At 58.8% G+C, this 27,635-nt stretch overlaps 4 protein-coding genes across 6 annotated transcripts in view; 1 reads left to right on the top strand and 3 right to left on the bottom strand.

Annotated features, from left to right (window-relative positions):
• Positions 1–597: 597 nt before the first annotated feature.
• On the bottom strand, positions 598–2,734 carry UQCC4 (ubiquinol-cytochrome c reductase complex assembly factor 4). The gene is made up of 2 exons (XM_066382977.1): positions 2,651–2,734; positions 598–2,576 (listed from the first exon to the last, which is right to left on the bottom strand). The coding sequence occupies exons 1-2, from the start codon at positions 2,680–2,682 to the stop codon at positions 2,201–2,203; spliced, it is 408 nt and encodes a 135-aa protein (XP_066239074.1). The 5' UTR covers positions 2,683–2,734; the 3' UTR covers positions 598–2,200.
• A 9,170-nt stretch (positions 2,735–11,904) lies between these two features.
• PERCC1 (proline and glutamate rich with coiled coil 1) lies at positions 11,905–12,831 on the top strand. Its single transcript, XM_066380001.1, has one exon. The coding sequence runs from the start codon at positions 11,950–11,952 to the stop codon at positions 12,829–12,831; it is 882 nt and encodes a 293-aa protein (XP_066236098.1). The 5' UTR covers positions 11,905–11,949.
• An 859-nt stretch (positions 12,832–13,690) lies between these two features.
• Positions 13,691–26,604, bottom strand: CCDC154 (coiled-coil domain containing 154). The gene is made up of 19 exons (XM_066383665.1): positions 26,502–26,604; positions 24,528–24,663; positions 23,856–24,018; positions 23,481–23,653; positions 23,204–23,393; positions 22,704–22,756; positions 22,271–22,366; positions 21,682–21,805; positions 19,315–19,416; positions 19,113–19,241; positions 18,906–19,030; positions 18,428–18,554; positions 18,211–18,348; positions 16,110–16,229; positions 15,949–16,025; positions 15,392–15,509; positions 14,420–14,506; positions 13,912–14,096; positions 13,691–13,820 (listed from the first exon to the last, which is right to left on the bottom strand). The coding sequence occupies exons 1-19, from the start codon at positions 26,602–26,604 to the stop codon at positions 13,694–13,696; spliced, it is 2,373 nt and encodes a 790-aa protein (XP_066239762.1). The 3' UTR covers positions 13,691–13,693.
• The window catches only part of CLCN7 (chloride voltage-gated channel 7), a 34,163-nt gene continuing 32,364 nt past the window's right edge, over positions 25,837–27,635 (bottom strand). For 2 of the 3 annotated variants that reach the window (XM_066382973.1, XM_066382974.1), the window contains exon 25: positions 25,837–27,508. In XM_066382973.1, the coding sequence (XP_066239070.1) occupies positions 27,422–27,508 (87 nt within the window). In that variant the 3' untranslated portion in view covers positions 25,837–27,421. The remainder of the gene's footprint in view (positions 27,509–27,635) is intronic. The other variant, XM_066382975.1, reaches the window with a different exon arrangement.

The following is a 27,635-nucleotide window of genomic DNA, read 5'->3' as shown; positions in this document are numbered from 1 at the left end:
CTTTTCATTAAAATTAAAATTCTTCTCATTAGTTCTGCCATTTTTTTTCCCTGCAGAAGCAACTGAGAGTAAAGTAAGGGTTTGAGTTTGCCTGTTACTCAGAGTTCACACCCACACCAGACCAAAGGAAGGCCATTTTAACTTCTTTGTTCCCACTGGGACTGACGAGATAACTTTAGCTATGATTAGGTCAATCTTTCCAAACCCTGCACTCTTCATCTTTAAAAAAATGCACAGACTTGTATCAGTGGCAATTTCCTGACAAGCATAATTTACCAAGGTGTGCCAGAAACTTAGAGCACTTCAGCAGAGGCCTGGTGAAAAGCCAGTATACTGTCACACAGCCAGTGGTCTTTAAATTCCTGAGAGAAACCTCCAATTAACTTCAGCACTGTGCACGCACCAATATAAAACCTGGAAGCCTACAAAGTCTTCCTTTTATGCATCTGGTATTTCAGAATTATGCAGGACTCCTAAGTAGTACTTGAAAAACATATTCAGAAACCCAAAATATTGACTGTAATCTGTCAAAAGAAAAATCTTTCAGTTTTATTCTATTCAGAAAGTTGTTGCCTTCCTAAAAATAAAAATTTGCAGAGAGCTGAGAAAGTTCCTTTATTTTAGTGTTGTTTGATGTTTTCCACAATTTACATTTAGACTTTTTTGTGTGTGTGTGTGAGAGAGACAGAAAGGGAGAGAGATGAGAGGCATCAAATTGTAATTGTGGCACTTTAGTTATTCAAATTGCTTCTCATATGTGCCTTGACCAGGGGGCTCCAGCTGAGCCAGTGACCCCTTTCTCAAGCCAGCAACCTTCGGGTTCAAGCCAGTGACCATAGGTTCATGTCAATAATCCCACACACTCAAGCCTGCAACCCCACACTCAATCTGGTGAACCTATGGGGTTTTGAACCTGGGACCTCAGCATCCCAGGTCAATGCTGTATCTATTGTACCATCACTGGTCAGGCAACATTTAGATTTTTTTTTTTTTTTTGAGAGGAAGGGAGATAGTGAGACAGACTCCTACATGCACCCCAACCAGGATCCATCCGGCAACTGCCGCCTGGAGCTGAAACTGAGCTATCCTCAGCACTGGGACTGATGTTATAACCAATCAAGACACAGGCTGTGGGAAGAGAAGAGTGTGAGAAGAGGGAGAGGGAGGGGGAGAGAGCCCTGACCGGGAACTGAACCCTGAAAGTCCATACACTGGGCCAATGTTTTATCCACTGAGAAAACCAGCCAGAGCCTACACTTAGGTTTCTTTCTTCAGTTCCTATCCTGGGGGGGAAAAAAAAAACAAAGGAACTGAAAAAGGACTAAAAGGCTCACTTTTTATAATGAGATGCAAAAAGGAAAAAAAAAGAGGATTAGCTTAATTCTACATTAGTAAATTAAAATTTATTGTTATTTTGTTAGTTTGGGCCCTGGCCAGTTGGCTCAGTGGTAGAGGATCGGTCCCGCATGTAAATGTTCCAGGTTTGATTCTGAGTCACTGAAACACAAGAGAAGCAACTATCTGCTTCTCCACCCCTCCCGTCCCCTCTCTCTCCCTCTCTGGAGCCCTGGAGTCTCTCCTAAGGCGCTAAAATAGCTTGGTTGCTGGGGCAATGGCCTCAAAGGGACAGAGCATCGACCCAGAGGAGGCCTCCTGGGTGGGTATTGTGAGGGCACATGCAGGAGTTTGTCTCTGTCTTCCCTCCTCTCAAAAAAAAAATTTGTTTGTAAAACTAACATCAATTTATACACACCATAATACATTATACAATAAGAAGTTTAACTCTTCTGCCAGTTAATCTGTCTTAGAAAGCAAATGACCTATACATTGGATTACAATGCATTACAAATGTCATCATAATTGCTTTGGACACATGATCATGTTGAACAAAATCACAAATCCAAAACCCCTATGGATCTAAGAAATCTTTTGGACATGTTCGTTGGGCATCAAGTGTCAGGCAAGGAACCGGTTCCAATCTGCTCATATTCTGCTCTCTTTCCCACATGTCACCGTGGCCAGGTGCGCCATCCAAATCCTTCAGTCTAAACCACGCGCCACAACCAGGATCCACCCGGCAATCGCCGGCTGGGGCTGAAACCGAGCACTGGGACAAAACCATGACAGAAACGCTTAAGCACGACGTCAAGGCCTAAGGGTGGCTGCCTGGTCCCTCGCTGCCTGCCCCACGGGCGCCCCTTTAAGTTCTTGCTCCGTGGGCAGCCGGAGTTCCAGGATCCTCTGAATGATCCCTGGGCTCTGACGCTTCTTCTTCCAATACCTGTCTCAACCAGTGGTCCGCGCTGGTCTCCGGCCGAAAGAAGCACCAAATGACCAGAACCATGAGGGACAGGCTTAAAGGCAGCACCTTCCACAAGGGCCGCTGCACCTTCTTTCCCAGGGAATGCTCTACCGTCCAACGGGATGGGTTGGCTTTGCTGGAGGAAAACAGAATGGGGCGGTTAGGGTCGTCCTCTTCCTCGACCTCGGCCGCTGGCTGGGCCCTAACTTCGCCACCGGGCGGCGGATGCAAGCTTCGGGAAGCCCAGTGCACGAACCTCAGCGTCCGGAGAGCCCTGGAAGAAAGAGAGCCGTGAGCGCACCGCACGCAGAGTTCGCCCTTGCCCCTCTAACACTGCGAGAAACTCACCCGGCCGCTGGCGTACAGAGGACAATGCTCATCACGACCCCGGCTCAGGCTGGACTCCGCCTTGCGGCGCGCGGCGCTTGCGTCACTTCCGTCGCGCGAAACCGGAAACCAAAAGCTGTTCCAGGTCTCAGCTCACGACTAGAGAACGTGGGACCACTTGTGAAACGGAACTGACGCATATTCTCTTGGTGGCCTTTTCCGTCGCAGACCCGGCCTTGGACACCAGCGAGGACATGCTGGGAAATGTAGTTCTTCACCGGCTTAAGGAGGACCTGGCTTGCGAGTTCCTGGGCTAGGGCGCCGGGTTTGACGCCGCGGGTGGAGCAGGGTGCGGCGTCGTTTTCCGACGATCTGGCCTCAGAGGGGCTCCCTAGCGGGCCGGGCTCACCGGAGATCGGCGCCCTGAGTCTGCACTCCTCGCTCCGTGTTGACGCAGTCCCCTGGACGCCACTTTCCCGCAGCTTTGCGAGGCCCCAGTTTGCTCTCCTCATGGGACTTTCAGTAACGGAAGTCATATTGTTCCTTTGATTAGTGTACCACCCTAGGACTGAGTTCCATGAGCACAAAGCCTGCCCGCCACTTCTTCCTGGCATGGAGCACCCCTGTGACCCCGGGACCCGTCGCAGGCCCACGCCCACAGCCTGGCGCTTGGCATTGCTCTGCGCTGCCTGGACACCCAGAGGTGGCCAAACCGCTCTGAAACGGGCATGACGGGGCAATGCTCGCCCCACTGCAAGGCCGTGATTCCTCACCCTACACATCAAAGCACACCTGGAGTTCTCAGGGGAAATCGTCTTGCACTTGGACACATCTCCCTGTCCTGCCCAGCGAACCTCTTGTGCATGGCCTAGAACTCATCCTCTTTGTGGACTGAGGCTACAGTATGCTCCCGTCCACCTTCAGGAGTCCGGTGGGAGGTGTCCTGCTGGCTGTCATTGGGCTTCCTGCTCTACTCGGTTTCCAGTTGGCTTCATAGGAAAAATGCTGGAAACTGCTTCCGTCAAAGTGGACTGGCCCTGGCTCTGCTGAGCCATCTTGTCTGAAAACCACATAGGGATGTCCAAGCATCATCACAGATTGAGTGTGGTGTGTGGTGGGGACGGGGCGGGAGAGTGATTTGGTGACAAAATCAGATCAGAAGCCTGGTGAACTGGAATGTGCTGCCTCACCAGCTCAGCCTCTTTGGCTCTGGAACGTCCGTCTCTTGCACCTGTTTCCTCACAGGAGAAGCACCAGATTTGAGACCAGTTTTGCACCCCCAAGAACTCTCCAGACATTAGAGCAAAGGGGGCAGGTCAGAGGTATTCTGAACTCAGCAATATCTGGGAGTCCTCCCCACTCCAGGAAGCCAAGCCCCAGACGCCTGGTGGCAGCTAAGTTCCCACCCAGGACTTCAAAGTTGCTGTGTCAACAAAGCACCTCGGCGTCCAGATCCTCCTCATCAGGTCCCACCCCTCCATTTCCACCCCAGAACTCCATCCAGAATCACTGCCAAACCATGTTGCGCACAGGGAACCCCAGGAGCACCCACTGTGGGTGGGAGGAGGGGGCCTGAAGTGGGAAAATGGGCCAGAATCATTCTGGAGGGCTTTCTGGAGGAGGTGGAAATCAAAGAGCCCTGAGGTTTGGGGTGGAGCTGCTGATTGGGCTGATGCAGCTACCAGGTTGAGATGCTGAGCTGCCCGGGGATGCTGAGTAGGGGGAGAGTTGGGAGGCTCTGAAAGGGGCTTCACCAGGGGAGGGGCTGAGTCCATCTCAGTCTTAATGACTACCTTGGATGGGTAACCGAAAGAAGACATCTCGGATGGGCGACTTAACCCCTCAAGCTTCTGCTTCGTCAGCTGTAAAATGTCATGCCTCCTTAGCAGGCTGCTGCTAGAATTGGTTCTGTGCCTAGAATGCCCCTGGTGGATCCTGGGACAACTGTTATGATTGATAACTGGATCGCATGGAAATGTCCTTCTATCCTGAGGCAGTGGAGGGCACGCTAACTGCCACCAGGTTCCTGGGGCACTCCCAGGCCAGGGTCTGGTAGGAGCAGGGCATGACTACACAAAGACTGAGCAAACCTAGGTATCCCAGTGACCCCTCCTCTGTCCCCAGGTCCTGCTTCCATTTGGTTTCCGTTGTAGATGAAGTCCTGACATAAAGCACATCGATCTGTAGACTCTAAAGAAGATGGCAGTCCTTGGCCTCCACCAGCTGCCTGGTGCTCATAGCCAGGTCTCCTGTTGGACCTAAACTGTCAAGAGAACATCATCAGCATTAAAGCAGGCCACTCCATGACCACGATGGCTCCAGATGGTACTGTCCCTCTGTAATCGCATCCGCACACAGACAAATACGGACACAGCCCAAACCTCACAAAGGACCTAACACACCTGTCCTGGCTAAAGGAAGGATGGCTGTCCTTTACCAGCCACGTGGGAGCCTTGCCTCTCCTGCCCTCCTTCTGGTAAGATGCGTTAAGATGCTGTACTGGGCTGAATGGTGTCCCCAAATACATATCCATCCAGAACCTCAGCATGATATCTTATTTGGAAACAGGGTCTTAGCTGATGTAGTTTTCTAACATAAGAGGCAGAGGCTGCAGTGATGCGACCACAAGCCAGGGAATGCCAAGGATTGCCAGCAACGCCAGAAGCTCAGAGGAAGGCCTGAAAGAGATTACCCTGGAGTCTCCAGATGGAGTGTGCCCCTGCCCAAACCTTGGTTTGGGGGTTCTGGCCTCTAGAACTGTGTGATGACTTTTTTGTTGTTTTAAATCACCCGGTTTGTGGACCTTTGTTAGGGAAGTCCCAGGAGACTGAGATAGGCACCCAATCACAGAGTCAACCCACTTCCTGGTGTTGCGTAACCCAGAGCAAAGCCACTCACCCAACACTGGCCTGAAACCACAACCCTTTCTAACAGCCTTCTCTTGAGACAGCCATGTCCCCAAGCTGCGCATTCTCCTCGGCTGCAGGGAGCACAGGCCCACCTTGCTTAGTGACAGGTGTACTCCCGGAGGGCAGGAGCAGCCCCACCTGTTACGGTGTACTTGACTCTGATGCAGTGGAACCCAGAGTGGGCAAAGCCACAGCCAAATGCGTCCGGAGGCCCCCATGTCTCTGGGGCCCTCCCCTGCCAGACCTCAGCGAGCCCAGCCAAGCACTGGGTGACAGTGCCTGGCACTGCCAGCACTGCCTGCTTTTATTCACGGTTCCCCCGCCCCCGAGACATAAACTGACACCTCAGCCTTCATTATCTCAAAGCACACAGAGAAGCCTCATCTGAGGCCTAATGTCCCACTAATGGGCAGGAAGGCCGCAGCCCTTGTGTGCCCAGGGCTGGGAGTAATTCATTGTAGCGCCACTTGAGAGCTGACATATTGGAGCTATTGATTTTCCCTAGGAAGATCAATATGCGGTGCGTGGGGACAGGCGGGTCCACTGCCTGCAGGAGGGTAGAGCCTTTCTCCCAGGGACTGAGGCCTGCCAACAGGTGAGGGCTGGTGGGGATGGGATGGGCAAAGAGCCCCAAAAGGCCCATTGCTGCCCCAACAGGAGGCTGGCTGGGAGCAGACGTCGGGACATACGCTCAGGGCCCAGACTGACAGCCTCAGTGCCTGTCCCCCAGCCCCACTCTCGGGGCCCAGGCGGCGGCAGGGGGCTTGGGACGCCCATGCCACTTGGCCTGTCCAGCTACCCATAGGGGCCACCATAGGAGTGTGGGAAATTGTCTCTCTGCCAATCCAGGGTCCCCCTGGGGTGCCGTACCCCACCCTAGCCTCACCAGTAACAAAAGCCAGAGTTCAGACTCTACCTGCCAGACTCCTACACCTGATCTTAGCCTTAAGGCCAAGAAGTGATACCTGCCAGACTCCTGGGTCCAACGTGGACATGGTTCAGGGGCCAGGAAGGGGATAATTAATTGACACTCTACTGAGACCCCAGATCTACTTCTTAAATCCTTCCCACATCTGTTCCCCATTCTTAAACCCTCAGACTGTGTTTTGTTGGGCTCCATTATGATCACTGGGACTGGGACAATAGCTCCGTGCCCCCAGCTTCTGGTCTCAGGCCTCCCTTGTCCAGATGCCCACCCCACACGCACTGCCCAGGGACCTCTTCCCAAACACCTGTGTACCCTGGTTTCCCCCACTCTAGAAGTCTCTGTCTTAAATTAGAGTTTCCTCCTCAGTCTATGGTCAGGCAGAGAAAGCACTGGGACTCTGCCAGCAGAGAAGGACAAGGGTCTGGCTGGCTGTAGACAGTGTTCCCATGGCTGGCACGAGTGGACATCTCCTCACTGGGCCACTTAGGGGATCCCAAGCCCCTGCCATGGCCCTAGTTCCTCTGAGCGGGGGGCCTGAGACAGAGGCCAGGATGGGAAAGTGGTGCTGTAGGGGAGGGGCGGGAATGAGGCACTCAGGAGGGATCAGGGCTTGGAGGTGACAATCATCATGGGCCCTCCTTCCCGTGAAAGCCCCAACCTCAGAGTTGGTTCCAGTGACAGAGGGAAGAGCTCAGTGTCTTGGCTCCCCCATAGCTGGGAGGGAGGTCCAGCCCGACTCCACAGGTGGGCCATGAGGTCCTGCAGGCCACCCGGTCCCACTGTCCGGCTGATGCCTCCAGCTGCGAGCTTCCTTTTGCTGCTGAATCAAAGGAGCACAAGGTGGGCGATTGAAAACAACACTGACTTCTTATGGTGCAGCGAAAAGTGGGTTTCCCCGGCCCCAAATCAAGGTGTCCGCAGGGCTGTGCTCCGGCAGCTCCAGATTCTAGAGACCGCTAGCAGCCTTCCTCCTTCAAAGCCAGCAGTGACCCTGCTTCTGCTGCCACGCACTCTCTTCACTGCGACTCTCCACGCCTCCCCTGCACGGGGATGCGGTATCGTCTCCCATGCAAGGTCCTTACCTCAATCACCTCTGCAGGGTCCCTTTGCCATGTGAGGTGACATACGTGAAGTTCCTGGGGATTAGGGCCTGGGCATCTTTGGGACCATCATTTACTTGACCACAGGGTTACCAGCCCTTCGAGGTCTGGGTCTTTGCCGGGCTGTCCCAGGCTCCTGCGCCTATCAGCAGCCTGTGTATGACCTCCTCTGGTCACACAGGCCGGGACCTTCTTGAGGGCAGGAGTACACCTCATCTTCCATCTCATCTTCCTCAGCCTTCCTGCCCCCAGTGCCCAACCCACACCTGGCCCAGAGCGGGGCTGGAAACCAGAAGCATGGCCCCCGCCCTGGTCCTTTCTGACCAGCACTAGGGGGCGCTGTGGCTACAGCCTGGGCCGCTGCTGGGGTATGGCCCTAAGGCGGCGATTTTCAACCCTTTTCATCTCACGGGGCACACATAAACGAATTACTAAAATTCTGCAGCACACCGAAAAATATAGTTTTTTGCCAACCTGACAAAAAAAATTGTTGTGTTGGCTGTTGTCATTTTTTATTTGACAATCTAAGGTAAAAAGAGGTCAGTGCCCCTAAGTAGTCAGGTGTTGCGTGTTTTAAAAATTCTTGCAGCGCATGGGTTGAAAATCGCTGCCCTATGTATGGCCCATAGTAGGTAATGGCTGGGAACTCCCTGGGCCAGGCAGGAGTAGTACCTGGACAGAGAGGGGCCTCCAACCCAGGCCTCTTGCAGATGGTGGCTGACAGCTGGGTTGGGCTGGGTCAGAGAGAACCAGCCAGGGCTGGGGCAGGGCCACCCTACAGGCAGGACCTGGACGACAGTGTCATCAAACCACCAAATCTCTGAGCAGAACTGGGCTATACCTGAGGTCAGTCTCTGGCATACTGAGTTCCAAACGTGAACACGACCCGTGGAACTGATTCTAGCCAGACCCCCTTAACCTGAGGCATGGCTTCACTCCAGGGCATGCCGAAGGGTCCATAATAACCAGTTATACCCATAGGCCTTAGGGAGGCCCGGCCGCAGATCTCACATCCCTCCCTGCTCCCTGCAGCCTTTCCTGGGAACCTGCAGCAGCCCTGCCCCACTACCCTCTCCCCGGTACTGCCCCAGGCAAACAATATCAGAGGTCACCAGCTTGGCTGGGACAGATCCTGTTCTTGGGATGGCACTGAGCGCCTGTGTGTGGCCTTCCAGATGCCTGAGAAATGACTGGCAGCAGTCCCCAGGGCAGACCCACCTGGCAGCCCCCATTTGCAGAAAAGGCCCGGGTGGGAAAGGCATCATCCCCTCTTGAAGGCGCTGGAGCCTGGAGCTGGAGGGCAAGGACCCAGCAAGGGACAGAGTGGCATCTGTGACCCTCCCAGACCCATCAGTGGGGTGGCTCCCACATTGGGGACAGAGACTGGGGACTAGGAGGAACCATGGGTCCCAGGGACTGGACACATGGCAAGCTGGGAGGGAGCTGCTGTCCTGTCCTCACCTGGACCACAAGTAGTGGTGGCTTTGGGAGCCATAGCAGATGGGACTCTGGGGTCCTCCTTGCCAGCACCACAGGGGCTGATCCAGGAAAGCAAAGCACCCAGCGGTGGCCACAACGAAGTGGGGACTGTGGTCACATAGGGAGGACTCTTACTGGGCTGAATAGTGTACCTAAAACTTGAGTCCACCTGGACATCAGAATGTGACCTTACAGAGATCAGGTCTTTGCATACATGCTCAAGAGCGCAGGTTGGAGTACTACGGCCGTGACCCAGTGACGGTGTCCTTGTAAGAGGGAGATGTGGACACAGGCATTGACAGGGGAACAACCGAGTGACCACAGAGGCAAAGTTTGTCTAGAAGCCGAAGAACTCCGTGGCTGGCCAGTGACAGCAGAACCCGGGAGAGAAGTGTGTGACCGATTCCCCCCAGAGCCTCTGGAAGGAGCCGGCCTTGACGACTCTGGATTTTAGACTTCTGGCCTCCAGACGGTGAGAGAATCCCCCTCTGTAGTTTCCAGCCACCCTCTTTGTGGTGCTTGGTTATGGTGGCCTCAGGACGTTTGTGCAGCACCACAGGGCACAGGGGCTGGGCCACAAGGGAGGATGAGAGGCTGGCAGCAGGCAGACCCTCTGGAGTCCTGTTCCTAGTTGTAACACATTGGGGAGGTGCAGTGAGGACGTCCTCTGGGCACGTTCCCCAAAGGAGGGCTGCCCCCCCCCCCCGAGGAAGGTGTGGGAGCCAAGAAAGGAACCAGAGAAGGAACGTGCCCCCCTCAGTCTGGATCTTAGGGACGAAGCCCTGGGTGTGCGTGTGTGTGAGTGCGTGTGTGAGTGCGAACGCATGTGTGTGTGGCGGGGGAAGGCAGGGGTCCCCCAGCAGCTCTGGGCTGCTGTGAGGCGGCAGGAGAGGACTGACCAGGGGCTCCCCGGGCCCCATCTGCATTGCCCTCTCCCGGGGCCCTGGCTGGTGGTCCCCGGCCTTCCTCCCTTGGCCTTCTCAGGTGGTGGGGGGTGTCACTTCATGAGAGGTGATGCCGCAGCCAGCCAGGAGCCCCGTTCGCCCAGAGTGCTGCACAAGCAGGATGTCCTCTAGAGAAGGCTACTCCAGAAGTCAAAATAGCATGAAATTTAATTTTCCGCCTATTTGACAAGGCTTGGTTAGGGCCCCAATCAGCAGCAGAGATAAGGGTCCTCCGCCGGGTGTGAGCCAGCTGGGCGCGCAGCAAACACTCGATGGTCCCCAGGCAGGCCGAGGCTCCCCCTGGCTGGGCCCTGGTTGCTGGGCGCTAAAGCAAACGGATTCTATTTGCCTAGTCTGCGATGACAATGCAATCCCCAAATATTTGCCAGCCCGGCCGGCAGCAAAGCCAGGCTATAAATGCTTGAGCCCAGGTGGAGGTGGGCCTGCCCAGCAGAGCTGTAGGCCTCACAGGTAAGAACGGGGCTGGGCAGCAGGCGGGGACGGTCCTGGCTATGGGGGCTGGCCTCCTCTCCCTCCCAGGAAAGCTATGAGCCCTTGTGCCCAGGTGGTCTTTGGTGACCACCCATCTACTGGGAGGGGTCACCAGCAAAGCTGGGCAGGGCCAGACCATCTAGGCCAGCGGGGCAAGCATGGGCTGAAGGAAGAAGGGCACGAAAGTCTTGGCCACCCCCCACACCACAGCTGGGGCCACTAGATTCCTCTGCAGGGACTAGGGGCCCTGACCCTGCACACAAGGTTGGGAATAGAGCACGGTCAGCCGGTTGCGGGAGGAAGAGAGAGGCCCCTGCTTCCCCCGTCCTCCGGACTCTGAGCGATGCCTGTGGACAGACCCAGCCCCCTGGGAGATGTTTTCTGACAAGCTAGAAGCCCCTTCTCCCTTCTCTCCACATCACCTTCCCTTTCTTTCTTCCTTAGTTTCCGGCTCACTCCCCTGCCTCCCAGCTGCGGAGGGGCATGCTGGACCCATCCCTGGGTGGGGGAAGCTTTGGCATTCAGAATCAGCCCCCCAGCCCCCTGCTGGGCTGCAAGCCAAGGGGAGAGTCAGAGGCACCCCTGACAGTCTCCTCCTCAAACCCCCTCCCCATCCTCCCACGTCCCAGCCAAGAGGAGGGCCACAGGCCTGATTCGCCTCCTGCTGACCCTGCCAAACGCTGGGGAGTGTCTCATTCTCCGCCTGTTCCCCTGACAGGGAATGGACGAAAGCCCGGGATTGTGGCTGCACTGATTAGCATTAAATGAGATGGGAGAGATGAGGAGGGGAGAGCTGGTACTGGCCCCGAAGTCCCCCAAAGCTGCAAGGGCTCTAGGCCCCCCGAGGCAGCCAGGCCCCTCTGGCAACCTCAGTGTGGGCATCTCAGAGGTAGTGGGACGCTCCCACCCCAACACTCCTGTGAGGGGCCGTGAGACCCCCGCCCAGCACCTGGGCAGACAGCACTTCGGCAAGCCTGTTCATCAGGAGCCACGGCACCCGCGCCCTGGACTAGGGCTCTGCCCCACGAGGCCCCAAACCCACGCCCCCTGGCCCACGGGGGCTGCCTTCCCACGCCCCCGATTCTCTCCTCGGTGACTTCCCTTCCCAGCTGTTCCAGTGGCCCTGCCCTGTCACCCGCCCTCACTCCCACTGACCACCCTCCAGGAGGCACTGCTCCTAGGGCCTGTGACCACCCCGACAGTCCCTGGCTGTTTCTGAATCCCTCGGCCTGCCGTCCACGGGCTCCCCCCACCCGCTCCTGCCATGCCCACTGCCACGGCGCCCCTCCCCCATCTTTCCAAGTCTCACCCACTTCTGAGCTCGGCGCCATCTCCAAGAACAAGGAACTGGAGTGCCCAGTTCCACCAAGAGGGCTGCAGACGCTGACTGATAACCTGTCCCCTCTCTACTCCCTTCCCAGAGGGCGCCTGCTGCCCCGGGGGCCCTGGAAGCTCGAAAGTGGAGGACATGGCCGCAGGCGTGATCCGGCCTCTCTGTGACTTCCAGCTGCCCCTGCCGGCCCTTCGGCCCTTCCTGCCCGCAGACCCAGAACCTCCAGACACTTCTGAGGAGGAGGAAGAGGAGGAGGAGGAGGAGGAGGAGGAGGAGGAGGAGGAGGAGGAGGAGGAGGAGGAGGAAGAGGAGGAGGGGGGTGAGGAAGAAGAGGAGGATCTGGAGGGTGCGGAGCCAGGGACCCAGAGCTCAGCCCCTCAGAGCTCAGGTTGGGCTGCAGCTGCCCCAGAAGAGGCCCCTCCAGGCCCAGGCAGCCCCGAGATGCCTTTGCAGCTGCTGCGGTTCTCTGAGCTCATCAGCGGCGACATCCAGAGGTACTTTGGCCGCAAGGACAGGGGACAGGACCCAGACGCCTGCGACATCTACGCCGACAGCCACTCAGCCAGCAACTCAGCCAGGGAGCTCCACTGTGCAGACCTGGTGCATCTGGCCCAGGGCGGGTCCTCCAGTGACGACAAGGCTGCCGAGCCTGGGGTTCACTCTCCCAGGGGTCCCGAGGGGCAGGTGCATGAGGCAGGCCTTGGCAGGGACAGAGTGCAGCCGCTGGGGCCCCTGGCCGAGCTGTTCGACTACGGGCTGCGGCAGTTCTCAGGGCCCAGGGCGTCAACCGGCCACCGGGCGAGGCTGGAGCAGAAGTATGGCCACATCACCCCCATGACCCAGAGGAAGCTGCCCCCCTCCTTCTGGAAGGAGCCGGCCCCCAGCCCCCTGGGCCTGCTGCACCCTTGTATGCCCGACTTCAGTGACCTGCTAGCTAGCTGGTCAGTGGAGGCTGGCCCAGAGCTCCCAGCCAGGGGCGCCCAGGCCCTGGAGGGGGTGCAGCTGGCCGAGGCCTAGGGAGCAGGTCGGGGGCAGCAGGGGTGAGCTGGGGCAGCAGGGGTCTGGAATCTTCTTATGGCTCTCCTGGGAGGGGCTCCAGTGCCCTCCCGGGTGGGCAGCCACCAGAAGAACAAGCCAGCTGAGGTGGGGACTTCCCAGGCCTGGGAAGAGGGGCACGGCCCGTCCTGGACCTGGAGCTGCCACCACGAGACCACCAGGGCAGGAATGGGCAGGGGCTGAAGTCCCAGGCACCGGACCCGCCACCCTGGCTCTCAGCCCTTGGACCTCTGCCCACGGGAAGGAAGGACGGGGCAGAACTGTGGTCATTCAGAGGCTGTGGGCTTAAGAGGTCTACACACTGTACCCATCCAGACAAGCCCCCAAGATTTTCAAGGGCAACCTGCCCCCTGCCCACCCCCTGGCTTGTCCCAGGCAGCCCTTCTCAAGACCCTGAAGCAGGTGGCAGGGCCAGCGACACAGATGAACCAAGGCTTTTCTTGGAGAGGCAGAAGGAGGGGCGCTCTGAGTGCTTGAGCAAAAGCACTGTTTGCGTCCTGAATTAAGAGCTGCCTCTCTGCAGGGCACCTCGCAGGTGTGAAGGGTGTGGCAGGCAGGAGCTGGTCCGAGCTGGCCTGGCCTGGCTGCTGGGGAGCCTGCCCGGGGTGGGCATGGAGCCCTGGGCCGCTGTGCCTGTTGGCAGGAAGGCCGAGGAAAATGGTTGGGCCTGGGCTCGGCTGGGATTGGGCAGCAGGGCATTCTGGGAGTCTGGGGATGAACGGGCTTCAAGAATGGATGGATCTTCTTGGTCACTCCCACTACCTGGGCCTCCTGACCCCCCGGCGGGAATTCCAGGCTCTGACAGATCCAGGAGCGGGCCCGTTTATTTCTGGGAAAGGGGCAAGGACGTGAACTGCTGAGCAGGCTCCTGGCCAAAGGATCTCTCCAAGACTGTCCTTGGCCTCCGCTGGGCCACCCGGTTCATGAGGACCTCCTTCCAATGCAGCCACCTGCCCAGAGACATGGCTCGTGGTCTGTTGCCCTTGGGGCCTCCCCCAGGCCTGAATCTCCAAGGCCTGAAGGTAGCTCCCAACGGCTCACCTCACGGCCTGATACACGCCCCAGCGGTTCACAGGGACCACCTCGCCAGAGGCCACATCCTTGATGAACTGCTGTCTCACCAGAGACACGAGGACCTTCCTGCTGCCCGCTGCCAGGGCCCCCGGGCCCTCCTCTCTCCCCAGGCACATCAGGCACTCCTTCAGTGTGGCCATCTCCTCCATGCGCTGGGGACAGAGGCCGGGGCAGCATGGGGGGGGGTGTGTGTGTGTGAACATGGGAATGCAGGAATGGGGCCAGGACAGCAGACAGGGTTATCTTCCTCAGGGCAACCAGGCCTTATCTGCCTGGAAACGAGGGCTCAGGCCCGACATGCAGACAGACAGACGGATGGCAGGGGAGATGGGAGATAGAGCGGTGGCAGGCTGGGAGGGGTGAGGGGAAGCTGGGCGTCGGGCTCTGTCAGAGAAAGCAGCCCACCCTCCAGGCCTGGGAGCCCCCGGGGCTGCAGGGTGCGGGCCTTGCCTGCCAGCCCAGGGCCGCCGCTCACCAGCTTGGTTTCCGAATTAAACTTGAGGTTCTGGATGGTCTTGTTGTCCTGGATGCTGTTCTCCAACTTCATTATTTGGTTCTGAAACTAAATACCGATCCCCATTCGTGGACAAGGAAGCAGCCCCCACCGCAGTTCTCCAGAGCAGAAACCGACCTCTGAGGCGCAGGTCCTCACCCTGTGCTGGGACCTGGGGGCTCCACGCAGCCCAGGGAGCAGGCGGCGCCCGGCCCGGCCAGAGCGAGGGCCGCCCCTTTGCCCGTGACTGCTGATGCCCCGCCTCGGGGGGCTCCAACGGGCGCCCCTACTTGGAACTTCCAAAGGCTGAGCTATGGTGAGTGCATCAGCAGTACATTGTGAGTCTCCCCGGGGCCGCTCCACAGTGGGCTGTCTGAACCCCTGTCTGAACCAGGAAACCTCCCCTCTTTTTTTTTTTTTTTTTTTAATTTTATTTATTTATTTATTTATTTATTCATTTTTAGAGAGGAGAGGCAGAGGGAGAGAGACAGAGAGGTAGCGAGAGGAGGGAGAGACAGAAGGGGGGAGGAGCTGGAAGCATCAACTCCCATATGTGCCTTGACCAGGCAAGCCCAGGGTTTCAAACCGGCGACCTCAGCATTTCCAGGTCGACGCTTTATCCACTGTGCTACCACAGGTCAGGCCAAGGCAACCTCCCCTCTTTTGTCTAGATTGAATTTATTGGGGTGACACTGGCTAACAACATTATACAGGTCTCAGATGTACAATTCTGCAACACACCTGTGCACTGTATTGTGTGTTTATCCCCCTCCGAGTCAAGTCTTGGTTCATCACCATTCACTGCCCCACACCCTCTCCCCCCTCCCCTGTCTCCCCCTCCTCCCCCCTCCCCCACCTCCTCCCCCTGCTGTCTCCCCCTCTCCCCCTCCCCCACCTCCTCCCCCGCTGTCTCCCCCTCTCCTGGTGAGACAAGCACAGGGCCCCGGATGGTACCGTGGCCAGCTTGCCCTGGATCTCAGCAATCTTCCGCCCGGGGTTGCCCTCCCTGAGCAGCTGCACAGACGACAGCAGGGCAGCCAGCTCCTGCCGCACGGCCCCAACCTCGAACTCTCTGTGGGCACAGGAGGCCGAGGCTGCCAGGCTCTGGAGCGAGGGGCATGGGGGGGGGTGGAGAAAGGAGGCCCTAGGCAGAGCAAGGGGTGCTCGGCTTTGCCACCCCCTCCAGTAGGGGTTGGGGGATCCCCAATGGGTGACAGAGGGAAAGACTTGGGGACCCGTGCAGGCTGCCCCCAGGGGGCCAAGCCAGGGCTGGGGAGGGTGAGGGCTGCCACAGGGGCCGGGAGCTCACGGAGGAGCGCCTGAGAAGCCTGTTGGCACAAGGTGGCTCTGAGACGGCTGTGCTCTCCCAGCCCACTCCCCGATGGGCAGTGCCCTCCCGGCCCATTCCCCGATGGGCTGCGCCCTCCCGGCCCACTCCCTGATGGGCGGCAGTTCAGTGGTGCTCACTCCCCTTCCCAGGGGCCCGGCATTTGCCGAGAGCTGAGCATCACCTGGCTTTGCCCTCAGCGGAGATCTTGAGGTCTGAGTCGCTCTTGTGCAGGACACACTTGTCAGAGATGGCTTCTATCTGAGACAGGGCAGAGGCGAGGGTAGGCTGTTGGCTCAGGGTGGGCACAGGGAGAGGGGAGGTGCAACCCTAGCCCTCACCCACCTGCCGGGGCAGGCTGTCCACTGTCTCCCGCACCTCCCTCAGGTATGCCTGGGCCTCCTTTTGACACTGGGCCAGTCCCTCCAGCGATCTCCGTTCTGCGCCTTCCCACTCACTCTTTGCCTAGGACATGGACACCCACTGAGGCCGGAGCCTGGACAGAGAGGGTGGACAGATGGATTGGGTAGACCACTGACTCCGAGCATGTGCGCACAGGCTCCACGCAGCCCAAGCAGCTCAACCAAGCACGTGCCAGGCCTGGGTCAGCCCCCTCCCCACCCCTGCTGCCCACTGGGAGGCAGTAGGGACAGGGACAGAGGAAAGACAGCCTGCCCACACCAGCAGGAGAGGAGACGCGGGGCAGGCCTGGGGGACCTGGCCCCGCCATCAAAGGGTGTACGTGAGTGTTCAGAGCAGCGCCATCCATATCGCCAGAAAGGGCAGCAGCTGACAAACGATACACAAGCCACTCAGCCAGCAGCTCAGCCAGGGAGCTCTACTGTGCAGACCTGGTGCATCTGGCCCAGGCGGGTCCTCCAATGACGACAAGGCTGCCGAGCCTGGGGTTCACTCTCCCAGGGGTCCCGAGGGGCAGATACATGAGGCAGGCCTTGGCAGGGACAGAGTGCAGCCGCTGGGGCCCCTGGCCGAGTGGTCCATCACACGGTGGAACAGTGCTCAGCCACGAGAAGGGGAAACGCGCCCGTACATGCTACGACACAAACGGACTGAAAAACGTCATGCCCAGGGAGAGAAGCCAGACACGGGTCATGTGTGCATGACTCCATTTCTCTGAACTGTCCCTAACAGGGAAATCCACAGAAACACAAAGCAGATACTGGGTGTCAAGGCAGGGTGGGAGACGAGGATGACTGCTAATGAGGACGGGGTTGCCTCTTGGGGTCAGAAAGACCTAAAAGTGATTGTGGTGGGGGTTGCACAACTCAGAATATGTGAAAGAAAAACACAGAAGTATACATATGAAAAGGGTGAATTGTATGTGAATTAAACTTCCATAAAGCTGTTACAAAAAAAGAGAAGAAAGCCCTGGTCGGATAGCTCAGTTGGTTAGAGCATTGCCTGATACGCAGAGGTCACTTGTTTGATGCCCGTCAGGCACATAGAAGAACCAATGTTTCTGTTTCTCTCTCTTTCTCTCTCCCTTCCTCTCTCTAAAATCAATTTTAAAAATAAATAAATAAAGAGTGACTGGTGGTAGTGCAGTGGAGAGGGCGTTGACCCAGAATGCCAAGGTTGCCGGCTTGAGCCCAAGTTTGTCAGTTTGATCCCCGGTCAAGGCATGTACGAAAAACAATTAAGTAGAGCAACGAGTCGATGCTTCTTTCTCTCCCTCCCTCTCCCTTCCCTACTCTCCCTCAAAATATAAATAAATAAAATTGTTGGCCCTGGCCAGGTGGCTCAGCAGTAGAGCATCAGCCTGACATGTGGCTCTCCAAGGTTTGATTCTTGGTCAGGGCACACAGGAGAAGGACCCATCTGCTTCTCCATCCCTCCCCCTTTGCTTCTCTCTCTTTCTCTCTCTCTCTCCCTTCCCCTCCTGTAGCCATGGCTTGAATAGAGCGAGTTGGCCTGGGGTGCTGAGCATGACCCCATGGCCTCTACCTCAGGCACTAAGAAGAGCTTGGTTGCTGAGCAACAGAGCAATGCCCCAGATGGGCAGAGCATTGCCCCTAGTGGGCTTGCTAGGTGGATCCTGATCGGGTTGCATGTGAGAGTCTGTCTCTGCCTCCCCTCCTCTCACAAAAAAAAGGAAAAAAATAAAAAAAAATAATAAATTTTAAAAATTAAATTAAATTTTAAAAAAGAGGAAAAAACCCAAGGGCCAGAGGTCACCTTGCTGGCCTGTCTGTGGAGCCCCCTATGTGGTAGTGTCTCTGGGGCCCCTGAATATCTCAGCAGCTGCCCCTGGGCTGCCTTGCTCTGAGCAGGAGGCCTCTGGGGCCCAGGAACACCCTGTGCCTTGCGGGCAGTCACTGGGTGTGCTTGGGACCCGTTGGTCAGATCTCCGCCCTCAGGGAGCCAGAGGGGGGCCAGGATGCCATCTGTCCATGCTGCCTGTCCCCCAGGCAGCACACCACCTCACCTCACACAGCCTCTGCATCAGTGTCTGCTCCTGCAGGTCCAGCCTCCAGCTCAGGGCCAAGAAGTGGTCACTCAGGTCCCTCACCTGTCTGCCCAACTCAGTCACAGACCCCTCCAAGGCCTGGCTCTTCTCCTGGAGCTGTGGGAGGTCGGGCTGAGTGTGGCGCGTGCGTAGGTGAGGGCTCCCCCGAGGCCGGGCCCGGCCGCTGCAGCCTCACCAGCTCCAGGGTGCTGTGCAGCTCCTGCCGGGCCAGCTCCCCAGCCCGCTGCACGGCTTCCAGGTTCTCCTGCAGGTAGGCAGCCAGCTCCCCAGCCTGGCTTTCCTCCAAGTGGCCCTTGGTGTCCCTGGGGGTTGGTGCCACTGAGAGACTCTGTCCCTCGGCTGAGGCTGGCCCGACCCTCAGAGCTGGGCCAGGGCGGGGAGCCTGGTTGCTGGCTCCAGAACTTTACAAGAGACCCAGTGGAGCACAGGATGGGAGTATTGTCACAGGGGCCACCAAAACAGGGCTGTGTCCATCGCTACCACACTGAGTTCCACCATGAGGGGCAGGCTGGGGTGGGTGACTTCTCTGGCCCGGGTGCCCCACTGGACCTGGCACTGATCTCAGGATGCTGGGGTCTGGGGAGAGGAACCATTTCCATCCACCCAACCTCACAGCTCCTGTCCTCTGCCCACTGCCCCGTTCGGATACCCACCGGGCCTTCTGCTCGGCCAGCAGGACACGGTTCAGCGACACCTGGTTCTGGCGCACAAACTTGGTCAGCTGGACCACAGCCCTGTCCAGGCCCTGGCACTGCTCGAGGAGGTAGCACTCCTCCTGCTGTGGGGCAGAGCCGGCCCTGAGACCCGTGCCCCGCCCCCCCCCCCCCGGGGCCCACCTGTGCCCCGCCCACGCTGCCCACCTTGCGCTGCCCCCGCAGGGTCTGCACACGCTCCTCAGCCAGCTCCTGGAGGCTTTGCCACCTGCTGTCCAGCTCCTCCCGCAGGCTGCTCTCCGCCTTCAGCCGCGTGCTCTCCGAGGCCTTCATTCTCTGAGAGACCCCACCCGGCGTGGTGAGCCAGCTGAGCAGGGGCATGGCGGGGCCCGCTGCCCACAGCGCCCACCTTCTCCAGGGCCAGGAAGCTCTTCTGCAGGAAGTCACACAGCTTGGCCTCCCTCTTGAGGAAGCGAAGGCTCATCTCCTCACCCAGTTTGGTCACCTGGGCCTGTGGGGGGGGGGGCACATGGGCACCATACTGCTGCCGTGCTGGGCGCCCTCTCACAGCTGCCCCACCCCCCATGCCATCTCAGACTGGTCTCTTGCCCAACCATTTCCATCAGAGAGGCTCTGAGTCCTGTGTCCCTGACTGTCCCTGAGCCGAGCAGAACTGGTCGTGCTACACGCTCCTCAGAAAGAAAGGCATAGCAGGCAGGGGTCATGTGTCCTCCCAAAGGCCTGGTCACAAGGGTTGTGAAGAGTCTGTAGGCCAAGTTCATGTAGGTCTAGAACACACCTGATGCCCACAATGGTGACCATTGGATCCCACTCGGGGAAGAAGGCATAGCAGCTACCACAAAAGCACACTCAGCTGGGAGCCTCAGGAAGAGAGGTCAAGTGCATATGTGAGCACACTTGTACACGCACATTATGTGCACTCATGCACACGAGGGCTCCCATGTACACATGTGCACAGATAAACACAGTGCACCCATGCACACACACCCATTGCCCTTGTCCTCCAGGCTCGAGTGAGGACCCTTCCCGTCTCTCTTTCCTCCCTGTCAGCTCCTGTCTTATCCTGCCGCGCCAAGGGGCTGAGGGTGTCGGAGACGGGGGAGTGAAGGCCAAGCCTGGCCCTGTCCCCTGCTTCACACACCCACAGGGCAGGCAGGGCTCCGGCAGGAGGCATCTCCTCCAAGGCCACAGAGCCTTCCGGGAAGCTGCCCCAGCCCACAGGGCAGGTGTGCCTCAGCCCTTGCCAGCCTCCCTGCCCCATGCAGGGTGACTTGGAGTAGGGCGGGGCACATGATCTATAAAGAGCCAGAGAGGCCCTGGCCGGTTGGCTCAGCGGTAGAGCGTCGGCCTGGCATGCAGGGGACCCCGGTTCGATTCCCGGCCAGGGCACATAGGAGAAGCGCCCATTTGCTTCTTCACCCGCCCCCTCCTTCCTCTCTGTCTCTCTCTTCCCCTCCCGCAGCCAAGGCTCCATTGGAGCAAAGATGGCCCGGGCGCTGGGGATGGCTTCTTGGCCTCTGCCCCAGGCGCTACAGTGGCTCTGGTCACCGCAGAGCGACGCCCCCGGAGGGGCAGAGCATCGCCCCCTGGTGGGCAGAGCCTCGCCCCTGGTGGGCGTGCCAGGTGGATCCCGGTCGGGCGCATGCGGGAGTCTGTCTGACTGTCTCTCCCCGTTTCCAGCTTCAGAAAAATACAAAAAAAAAAAAAAAAAAAAGAGCCAGAGAGTAGATATTACATGTTTATGGGCGATGGGGTCTATGTCACAGCTCCTCAGCAATGTGGTTCCAGTGTAAAAGCAGCTGTGGACAATAGTAAATGGATGGGAGAGGCTGTGTGCCAATAAAACTTTATTGACAAAAACCAGGTGACGGGCCACAGTTTGCAGATCCCGGCCCTAGAGTGGGCTTAGGGAAGAGGCAGGCATCTCATCAGGTGACTGGTATATCAGGAACCCCCGGGGCCCGATGCTTCCGGAGCTGCTGGCCAGTGAGCAGCAAGCAAGAGCTCTCTTAATGGAACTAAGACACCAACTTCCCAAAGGGCAGCGGGAGGGAAACACTATGGAAGCTGAGCAGCCTAGCTATGTGGGCAGCAGCTGGGGCCTCCCTGCTGTGCAGCGCAGTCCCTGGTCTCTATTTGCAGAGCTGAAGAGGCTGCCCCATCCCCTGCCCCACCCCCTAAGGGCCCCCACGCAGGAGGGGAAACCGCACCAGCTCAGGTGTATGAGCACTGGGAGATGTGTCTTCAGGAAGGTAGCTTCCATTTTGTGTGAGGGAAGCATCAAGGTTGAAAATGGCCGAGGAAGGGGCTTTGGGCTATGATGTTCTATTTCTTGATCTGGATACTGGTTACACAGGAAGGGGAGGACAAGGGGCAGCAGCTGAGATGGCACCAACAACAAAACTTTCTGTGATAAGAAGGTGCTCCAGGTCGCTGCTGTCCCAGTTGGCAGCCATGGGCCACACATGGCCACTGAGCAGTTGAAATTTGGCTCATGTGATGGAGGAACTGAGTTTTAAATAGTCTAAAATGTTAATCCATTGCAATATACGAAGCCACCTGTGGCTAATGACCACTGTATTCGATAGCACAGGACTTGGGGGTTACTCCCCAAGTCTGATCATGTGGCGATAACTACAAAGGTAGCTAGAGCGAGGGAAGAATCGGAAGGAGAAGGGCGGGGAGCACGGGGCTTTCTTCCAGATGGACCAGCAGCCCAGCTGGCTGCCCAGATGCCAGTGCCCTGCCTGGGTACCTGCAGCCTGGCCACCTCATGGTCCACCCTCTTGCCGGCCTCCTCCTGGCTCCTCTGCAGAGCACTGCAGGCCACCTCCCGGTTCTGCTCCTCCTGCTCCAGTTTCTCCACCAACTTGGCCAACCTGGGGGCACCGGCCAAAGATCACAGGAGCCCGGTCAGCCAGAGGGCCTGGCTGGGGAGCCCCAGGGAGGCTGGCAGAGCCCTTTAACTTCAACAGTCCTTCTCAAGCCAAAGCCTGCCTCTGGGGGCCTCGGCTGACCTACAGCAGCACGGAGCAGGGGGTACCTAGCCTGCCTGAGTGAACACAGCGAGGGGACTGGATGCTGGCTTCCCTGTCCCCACCTGGGATGCTGAAAGCTGGGCCCGGATAAGCATGACCTTTGGGGAAGGGGGAAGATTGAGGACCCCCGAGCTCAAGACTCTTTTTCCCACAGAGGGTCCATAGGGTGTCTGAGGCTCTATGCCAATCGGCAGCTTGTCACTGAGAACAAGTGAACACCTGCCTGCCCTGCCTTGGTGACTCTCATATGACCACACACAGCAGGTCCAGAACCAGCCCCTGGTGAGGGAGGTGGGAGGTGCCCACCTGAGGTCGGCCTCCTGCTCGGTGCCTTTCCGCTCAGAGTCCTGGAGTGCCTGCTTCCTCCTGATCTGGGTCAGCGCCTCCCGGACCTCCACCAACCTGGCACACAGGAGCCGCTTCTGCCTGGGGCCTGCCCAGCCCACCTTCCTGGTGGCCAGGGGAAACCCAGAGCAGGCTGGGAAGGCTTCAGGGCCCAGGAGTCTGGGCAAGGGCCCCAGCAGCAAACCACCCACCCCTTTCCCAGGCCTCTGTAGGCTGCAGAGGCTAACACGAACCCAGACATCTGGAGTTCTGCCATGGGCGTGTACCGCTTACCTGAGCAAGACAACTAATTAGGGAAGACAAAAGCCTGTGGCTGATGGGTCCAGCACCAGCCACTGCTCTCCCCCAAACCCCTTCCCTTCTGCTAAGGCCTGTGTCACAAGTGTGGGGGTACCTCTTGTCCAGGGCCTGCATCTGCATCTTGTTCTGGCTCTGGGGGCTGGGGAACTGCAAGGTGGAGGGCATGGGCTGAGTGTAGGCCTGGGGCGCCCACAGCCTGGCCAGCACAGCCTACGGGGATTCTTTGGCTCCAGCCTGGGCAGCAGGGGCTGAGTGTAGGCCTGGGGCGCCCACAGCCTGGCCAGCACAGCCTACGGGGATTCTTTGGCTCCAGCCTGGGCAGCAGGGGCTGAGTGTAGGCCTGGGGCGCCCACAGCCTGGCCTGCACAGACTACGGGGATTCTTTGGCTCCAGCCTGGGCAGCAGGGGCTGAGTGTAGGCCTGGGGTGCCCACAGCCTGGCCAGCACAGCCTATGGGGATTCTTTGGCTCCAGCCTGGGCAGCAGGGGCTGAGCTGGGCTCAGCATCTGGGAAGCAGCTGCCCCAACACCTGCAGAGGGGGGGAGCCCGGCCTGGGGGTGGGGGCGAGCTGCTTCCCCGCTGACAGTGGCTCACCTCCAGGAGCTCCTTCTCAGGGGCCCAAGCGGCCTGTTGCACCTCCTGCTTCAGCTTCTTCAGCTCTTTGTCTCGCAGTTGCGCACTGGCCTGCATCTGGCGCATCTCCAGTAGCAGGCTCAGTGTGGCACGTTCACAGTGGTCCTTGTGTCGCCGCAGGGACACCACCTCAGCCTGCAGGTCGGCCACCCTGCCCAGCATGAGGAGCAGGCCGAGTCAGCACACACACCACGGCACTGATGTGTGGCTCTCCCACCCGACTCCCCCTGGAGCTCACCATTGCTCCAGCTGCTTCCGGCGCACGGGGGTGTCCTGCTCTGGGGCAGCAGTGGTGGACACCAGGCAGCTGGACTCATACCTCTGCGAGGTCTCCTCCAGACTCAGGGGCTCGGGACTGGCCAGCCCTTCCTCCAGAAGGAACCCCAGGTCCTCCAGGGTAATAGTGTTTAGCTGGGAGGGGGGCGAAGCCCCAGATGAGGAGTTGCTACCAGCCAGCTTTGCTAGAAGCCACCTTTGGGCTTGCCACTTAGCCTTCTGGGCTGACAAGGGGTGCCAGCCCCCAGATGGAGCTTAGGAGTAACAGGGACCCCAAATCAGCGTGGCTGTTACTGAGAGTGCCTACCGAGCTCACCGGGGCTCACCGTGCTATCACACAATCCAGTCCAGAGAAGGCTTGGTTCTCACTGCCACACAACGGGAAGCGCAGACTCCGAGAGCTGCAGCCCGCACCCGAGGACGCACAGCACTGGGCAGCAAAAACGCCACGATGTCCTACCTGGCCAGCTCCAGAGGGAGCCCCCAGGCTGTGCAGGAACCTGGGGAGCAGGAGGCAGAGTTGTGCCCTGTGGTCCACACTTCTACACAGGCCTCTCCTTGGACTGTCCTCCTGACTCCGGCCCCAGGTGGCACCTGGCTCACCTGATCTGGCTTCCCCAGCAGCTACCGTTTTTGGCTTTGGCTACTGCCAAGAGGCCCTGAGCCTAGCGCCCCATGGCTGCCCAGGACTGGAAACCAGGGTGCTTGGGGCTAGTGAGCAGCTGGAGGGAGACAGATTTGGAAGGCTCCAGAAGCTAGGGGGAACACGTGGGGGAGAAAGGGTGACCTCCTGTCCTCACATCTCATCTCCTTCCAAGACAATACCAACCAAGGGCAGCGGGGACTCTTCTGGAACCTTCCTTCCCTCACCAGAAACTTGTGACTTCCAGCCCAACTGCCAGTGGAATCTGAGCCCTCAACTCTCATGTTCCTGCAAGGCCTTCCCAACTGCCTGTTCTGGAAAGATCCGAGGAGGCACGGGTCAGCCAGCCAGAGGTTAGGGTCAGACCTCCGGCCTGGCCTGGGCAGGAGGGATGCCAAGGAGCAGCTGCTGGGCCTACGGCTGTTCCGCCAGAGCATGAAGGCTGGGATGCCACAGTGCACTGAGCACGGCCAGTCCTGCACTGGAGGAGAGACCTGAGGGGCTACCCAAAAGAAACGGGGTGTTACCACAGGTGTGGGCGGCACTGATGACACTAATGACAGTAGCTAGATGGAGCCTGTCCAATCTAGCTGGTACAGTGGATAGCGAGTCAATCTGGGACAGTGAGGATCCAGGTTCGAAACCCTGAGGTTGCCAGCTTGAGCATGGGCACACCAGCTTGACTGTGGGACCATCGACATGATCCCATGGTCACTGCCTTGAAGCCTAAGGTTGCTGGCTTAAGCAAGGGGTCACTAGCTCAGCTGTAGCCCCCACCCCGCCTGTTCAAGGCATGTATGAGAAACAATCAATGAACAACTCAAGTGACACAATGAGTTCATGCTTCTCATCTCTCCCCCTTCCTGTGTCTCGCTTAAAAAAAAAAAAAAAAAAAAAAAAAGCTAGGTGGAATAAATTTTAAGTCCATTTTATTTAAATCCAGTTCATGTAAATCACCATTTCAACATGTATTCAATACAAAGTGAGCGAGATGTTGCACTTGCTCTTTCCCGTCTTCACAGGCCGGTGAAGGGAGTTTTATCTGACCCATGTGTCACCCAGCCCTGCCCATTGAGGGCGCAGGGGGCGGGGGGGCTCCCTGTGACAAGGTGAGGGCTTCAGCCAGCCTTTCCACCAGGCGAAGCCGTACCACCTGCCTCAGGCCAAGGGGATCCGGGAGGAGATGGACGTGCAGAGCTGGCTGCAGGTGGAGGAGCCCGGGAGGAGATGGACGTGCAGAGCTGGCTGCAGGTGGAGGAGCCCGGGAGGAGATGGACGTGCAGAGCTGGCTGCAGGTGGAGGAGCCCGGGAGGAGATGGACGTGCAGAGCTGGCTGCAGGTGGAGGAGCCCGGGAGGAGATGGACGTGCAGAGCTGGCTGCAGGTGGAGGAGCCCGGGAGGAGATGGACGTGCAGAGCTGGCTGCAGGTGGAGGAGCCCGGGAGGAGATGGACGTGCAGAGCTGGCTGCAGGTGGAGGAGCCCGGGAGATGGACGTGCAGAGCTGGCTGCAGGTGGAGGAGCCCGGGAGGGGATGGACGTGCAGAGCTGGCTGCAGGTGGAGGAGCCCGGGAGGGGATGGACGTGCAGAGCTGGCTGCAGGTGGAGGAGCCCGGGAGGGGATGGACGTGCAGAGCTGGCTGCAGGTGGAGGAGCCGGGAGGAGATGGACGTGCAGAGCTGGCTGCAGGTGGAGGAGCCCGGGAGGGGATGGACGTGCAGAGCTGGCTGCAGGTGGAGGAGCCCGGGAGGGGATGGACGTGCAGAGCTGGCTGCAGATGGAGGAGCCCGGGAGAAGCCCTCCCCACCTGATCCCGCGGCTGCCCCAGGAGCAACACTGCCTCAGCCAACCGAGGACGCGATGGCTGAACCCGGGCGCTCCCTCCTGTGGGACGTACAAGGGCCACAGCTGCACACCACCCGCAGATTCCTGGGCCTCTCATCCGTGTCTCCTTCCCAGGTGTGCCCACGCTGTGGTGCTGTCCACCTGCACCACGCACTGAGGGCCTCATCCTGGACACCCCCCTCCTACGGCCCAGGCTGCTAGTGTGGTCCAGGCTGAGCAGGAACAGGAAGCTGGTGCTGGCTGGCTGGGTACAATTTCTTTATTTCTCCCATTCAGACCCCCACAGAGGGCTCCCCACCAGGTTGGGACTTATAGTTTGAGGCCCCACCCCCTTAAAAGGGGCTAAAACCAAAGTGCAGCACCCACCAGCCCACCACAGACATGTGGATCACCCCATCAGAGATGTGCTGGGGACTTGGGAATCCTCTGTAAAAAGGTCGTGTGGGCCCAGCCCCACCCGGCCTCAGAGGAGCACAGCGTCCCTGCTTCAGGCTCACCAGCCCAGCCCACTCCACCTGCCAGGAGCAGGATCAGGGCTGCACGGGTTATCACCATGGGCCAGGAGTCTTCAGAGGCCTCTGTCACCACCGCTGGCCCCATGCTGACAAGGCCTGCCTTCCCAGCCCGTCCATATGGTGGCAACAGCTGTTCATCTGGATTCGAGCTCCGGAGGGTGCAGGGTGACAGGACACAGGAGCACAGAGGTTCAGGCCCACAGGTGGTTCTCAGCTCTCCTCTGGCCAGAACTCCATCTCACAGCCCATGCGCCCCGAACGGGGGTATGGCCCAGGGGGCACACGTGGTGAGTCTGGGAGAAGAGCCAGCTTCCGACAGAGCCCGCTCCACAGTCTGCTCTCCGGGGCCATCGCCGCCGCAAGCCCTCGCCTTTGTACATCGGCTGCACGGGCCCATCGCCTCCTGGCCACACTGAGCCACGGGGACAAGGCGAAAGGCCTCTGCTGCAGCCTCACATCACCCAGGCCTCCAGGTGGCAGTATGCTGGCAGTGTGGCCCTTCTGGGCCCAGCACTGAGGGGAACGAGGAGCAGAGAAGCAGGATGGGGCCCCACGCTGGGGGCCTGCAGCACTCAAACCCACGGGTCCAGCTCGCTCGCTTCCTCACACACGTGAACACGCAGAGACACACATGCACTGACACATACAGGCACACGCAACCTCTCACTGGCTCTCAGGAAGCGAGCACTTGCATGAATATCTGATCCCTGAAGGTGAACAGGACAGAGAGTGACATCCAAGGGGCTGAGGCAACGGGGACTGTGGAGAACATTGACAAGGTACCCAAGTAATGGTCACGCTCATACACCAGCTGGGCCATCTCCGAGGCCTGGAGGACAATGGATCTGCTGCTGCCCGACAAGCGAGGTGGAGACCCCAGGTGAGGCACCTGGGCCAGGGTCTCACGTCTGGGCCAGTGAGAGCTCCTCTAGGCCCCCTTTCCCAAGCCGGTACCTGGCTAGGTCTTTCCTGGTTACCAGCCCGACCACCTGCGGGAACAAAGCCAGGTCAGGGGAATCTGGTGGCCCTGCCCAGCTCCGTGGAAGCAGGTGGGGGAGCAGCAGCTTGGGAGAGATTGGAGGTGGGCCCATGGCTGGTCTGAGTCCTGGGCCTCGG

Source organism: Saccopteryx leptura, chromosome 4 (assembly GCF_036850995.1).
Source record: "Saccopteryx leptura isolate mSacLep1 chromosome 4, mSacLep1_pri_phased_curated, whole genome shotgun sequence".
NCBI lineage: Eukaryota > Metazoa > Chordata > Mammalia > Chiroptera > Emballonuridae > Saccopteryx > Saccopteryx leptura.
This window is presented reverse-complemented; position numbering and strand designations above follow the sequence as displayed.

Coding starts and splice junctions, on each gene's coding strand:
- CCDC154 (XM_066383665.1), bottom strand. CDS start 26,604: ATGGGGCCAGCGGTGGTGACAGAGGCCTCTGAAGACTCCTGGCCCATG. Junction 24,019..24,527: donor CTGCCCAGGCCAGGCCGGAG/GTCTGACCCTAA, acceptor CCTGCTCCCCAG/GTTCCTGCACAGCCTGGGGG. Junction 14,507..15,391: donor TCCAGGGCAAGCTGGCCACG/GTACCATCCGGG, acceptor ATCGGTATTTAG/TTTCAGAACCAAATAATGAA.
- PERCC1 (XM_066380001.1), top strand. CDS start 11,950: ATGGCCGCAGGCGTGATCCGGCCTCTCTGTGACTTCCAGCTGCCCCTG.
- UQCC4 (XM_066382977.1), bottom strand. CDS start 2,682: ATGAGCATTGTCCTCTGTACGCCAGCGGCCGG. Junction 2,577..2,650: donor CTCTGTACGCCAGCGGCCGG/GTGAGTTTCTCG, acceptor TCTTTCTTCCAG/GGCTCTCCGGACGCTGAGGT.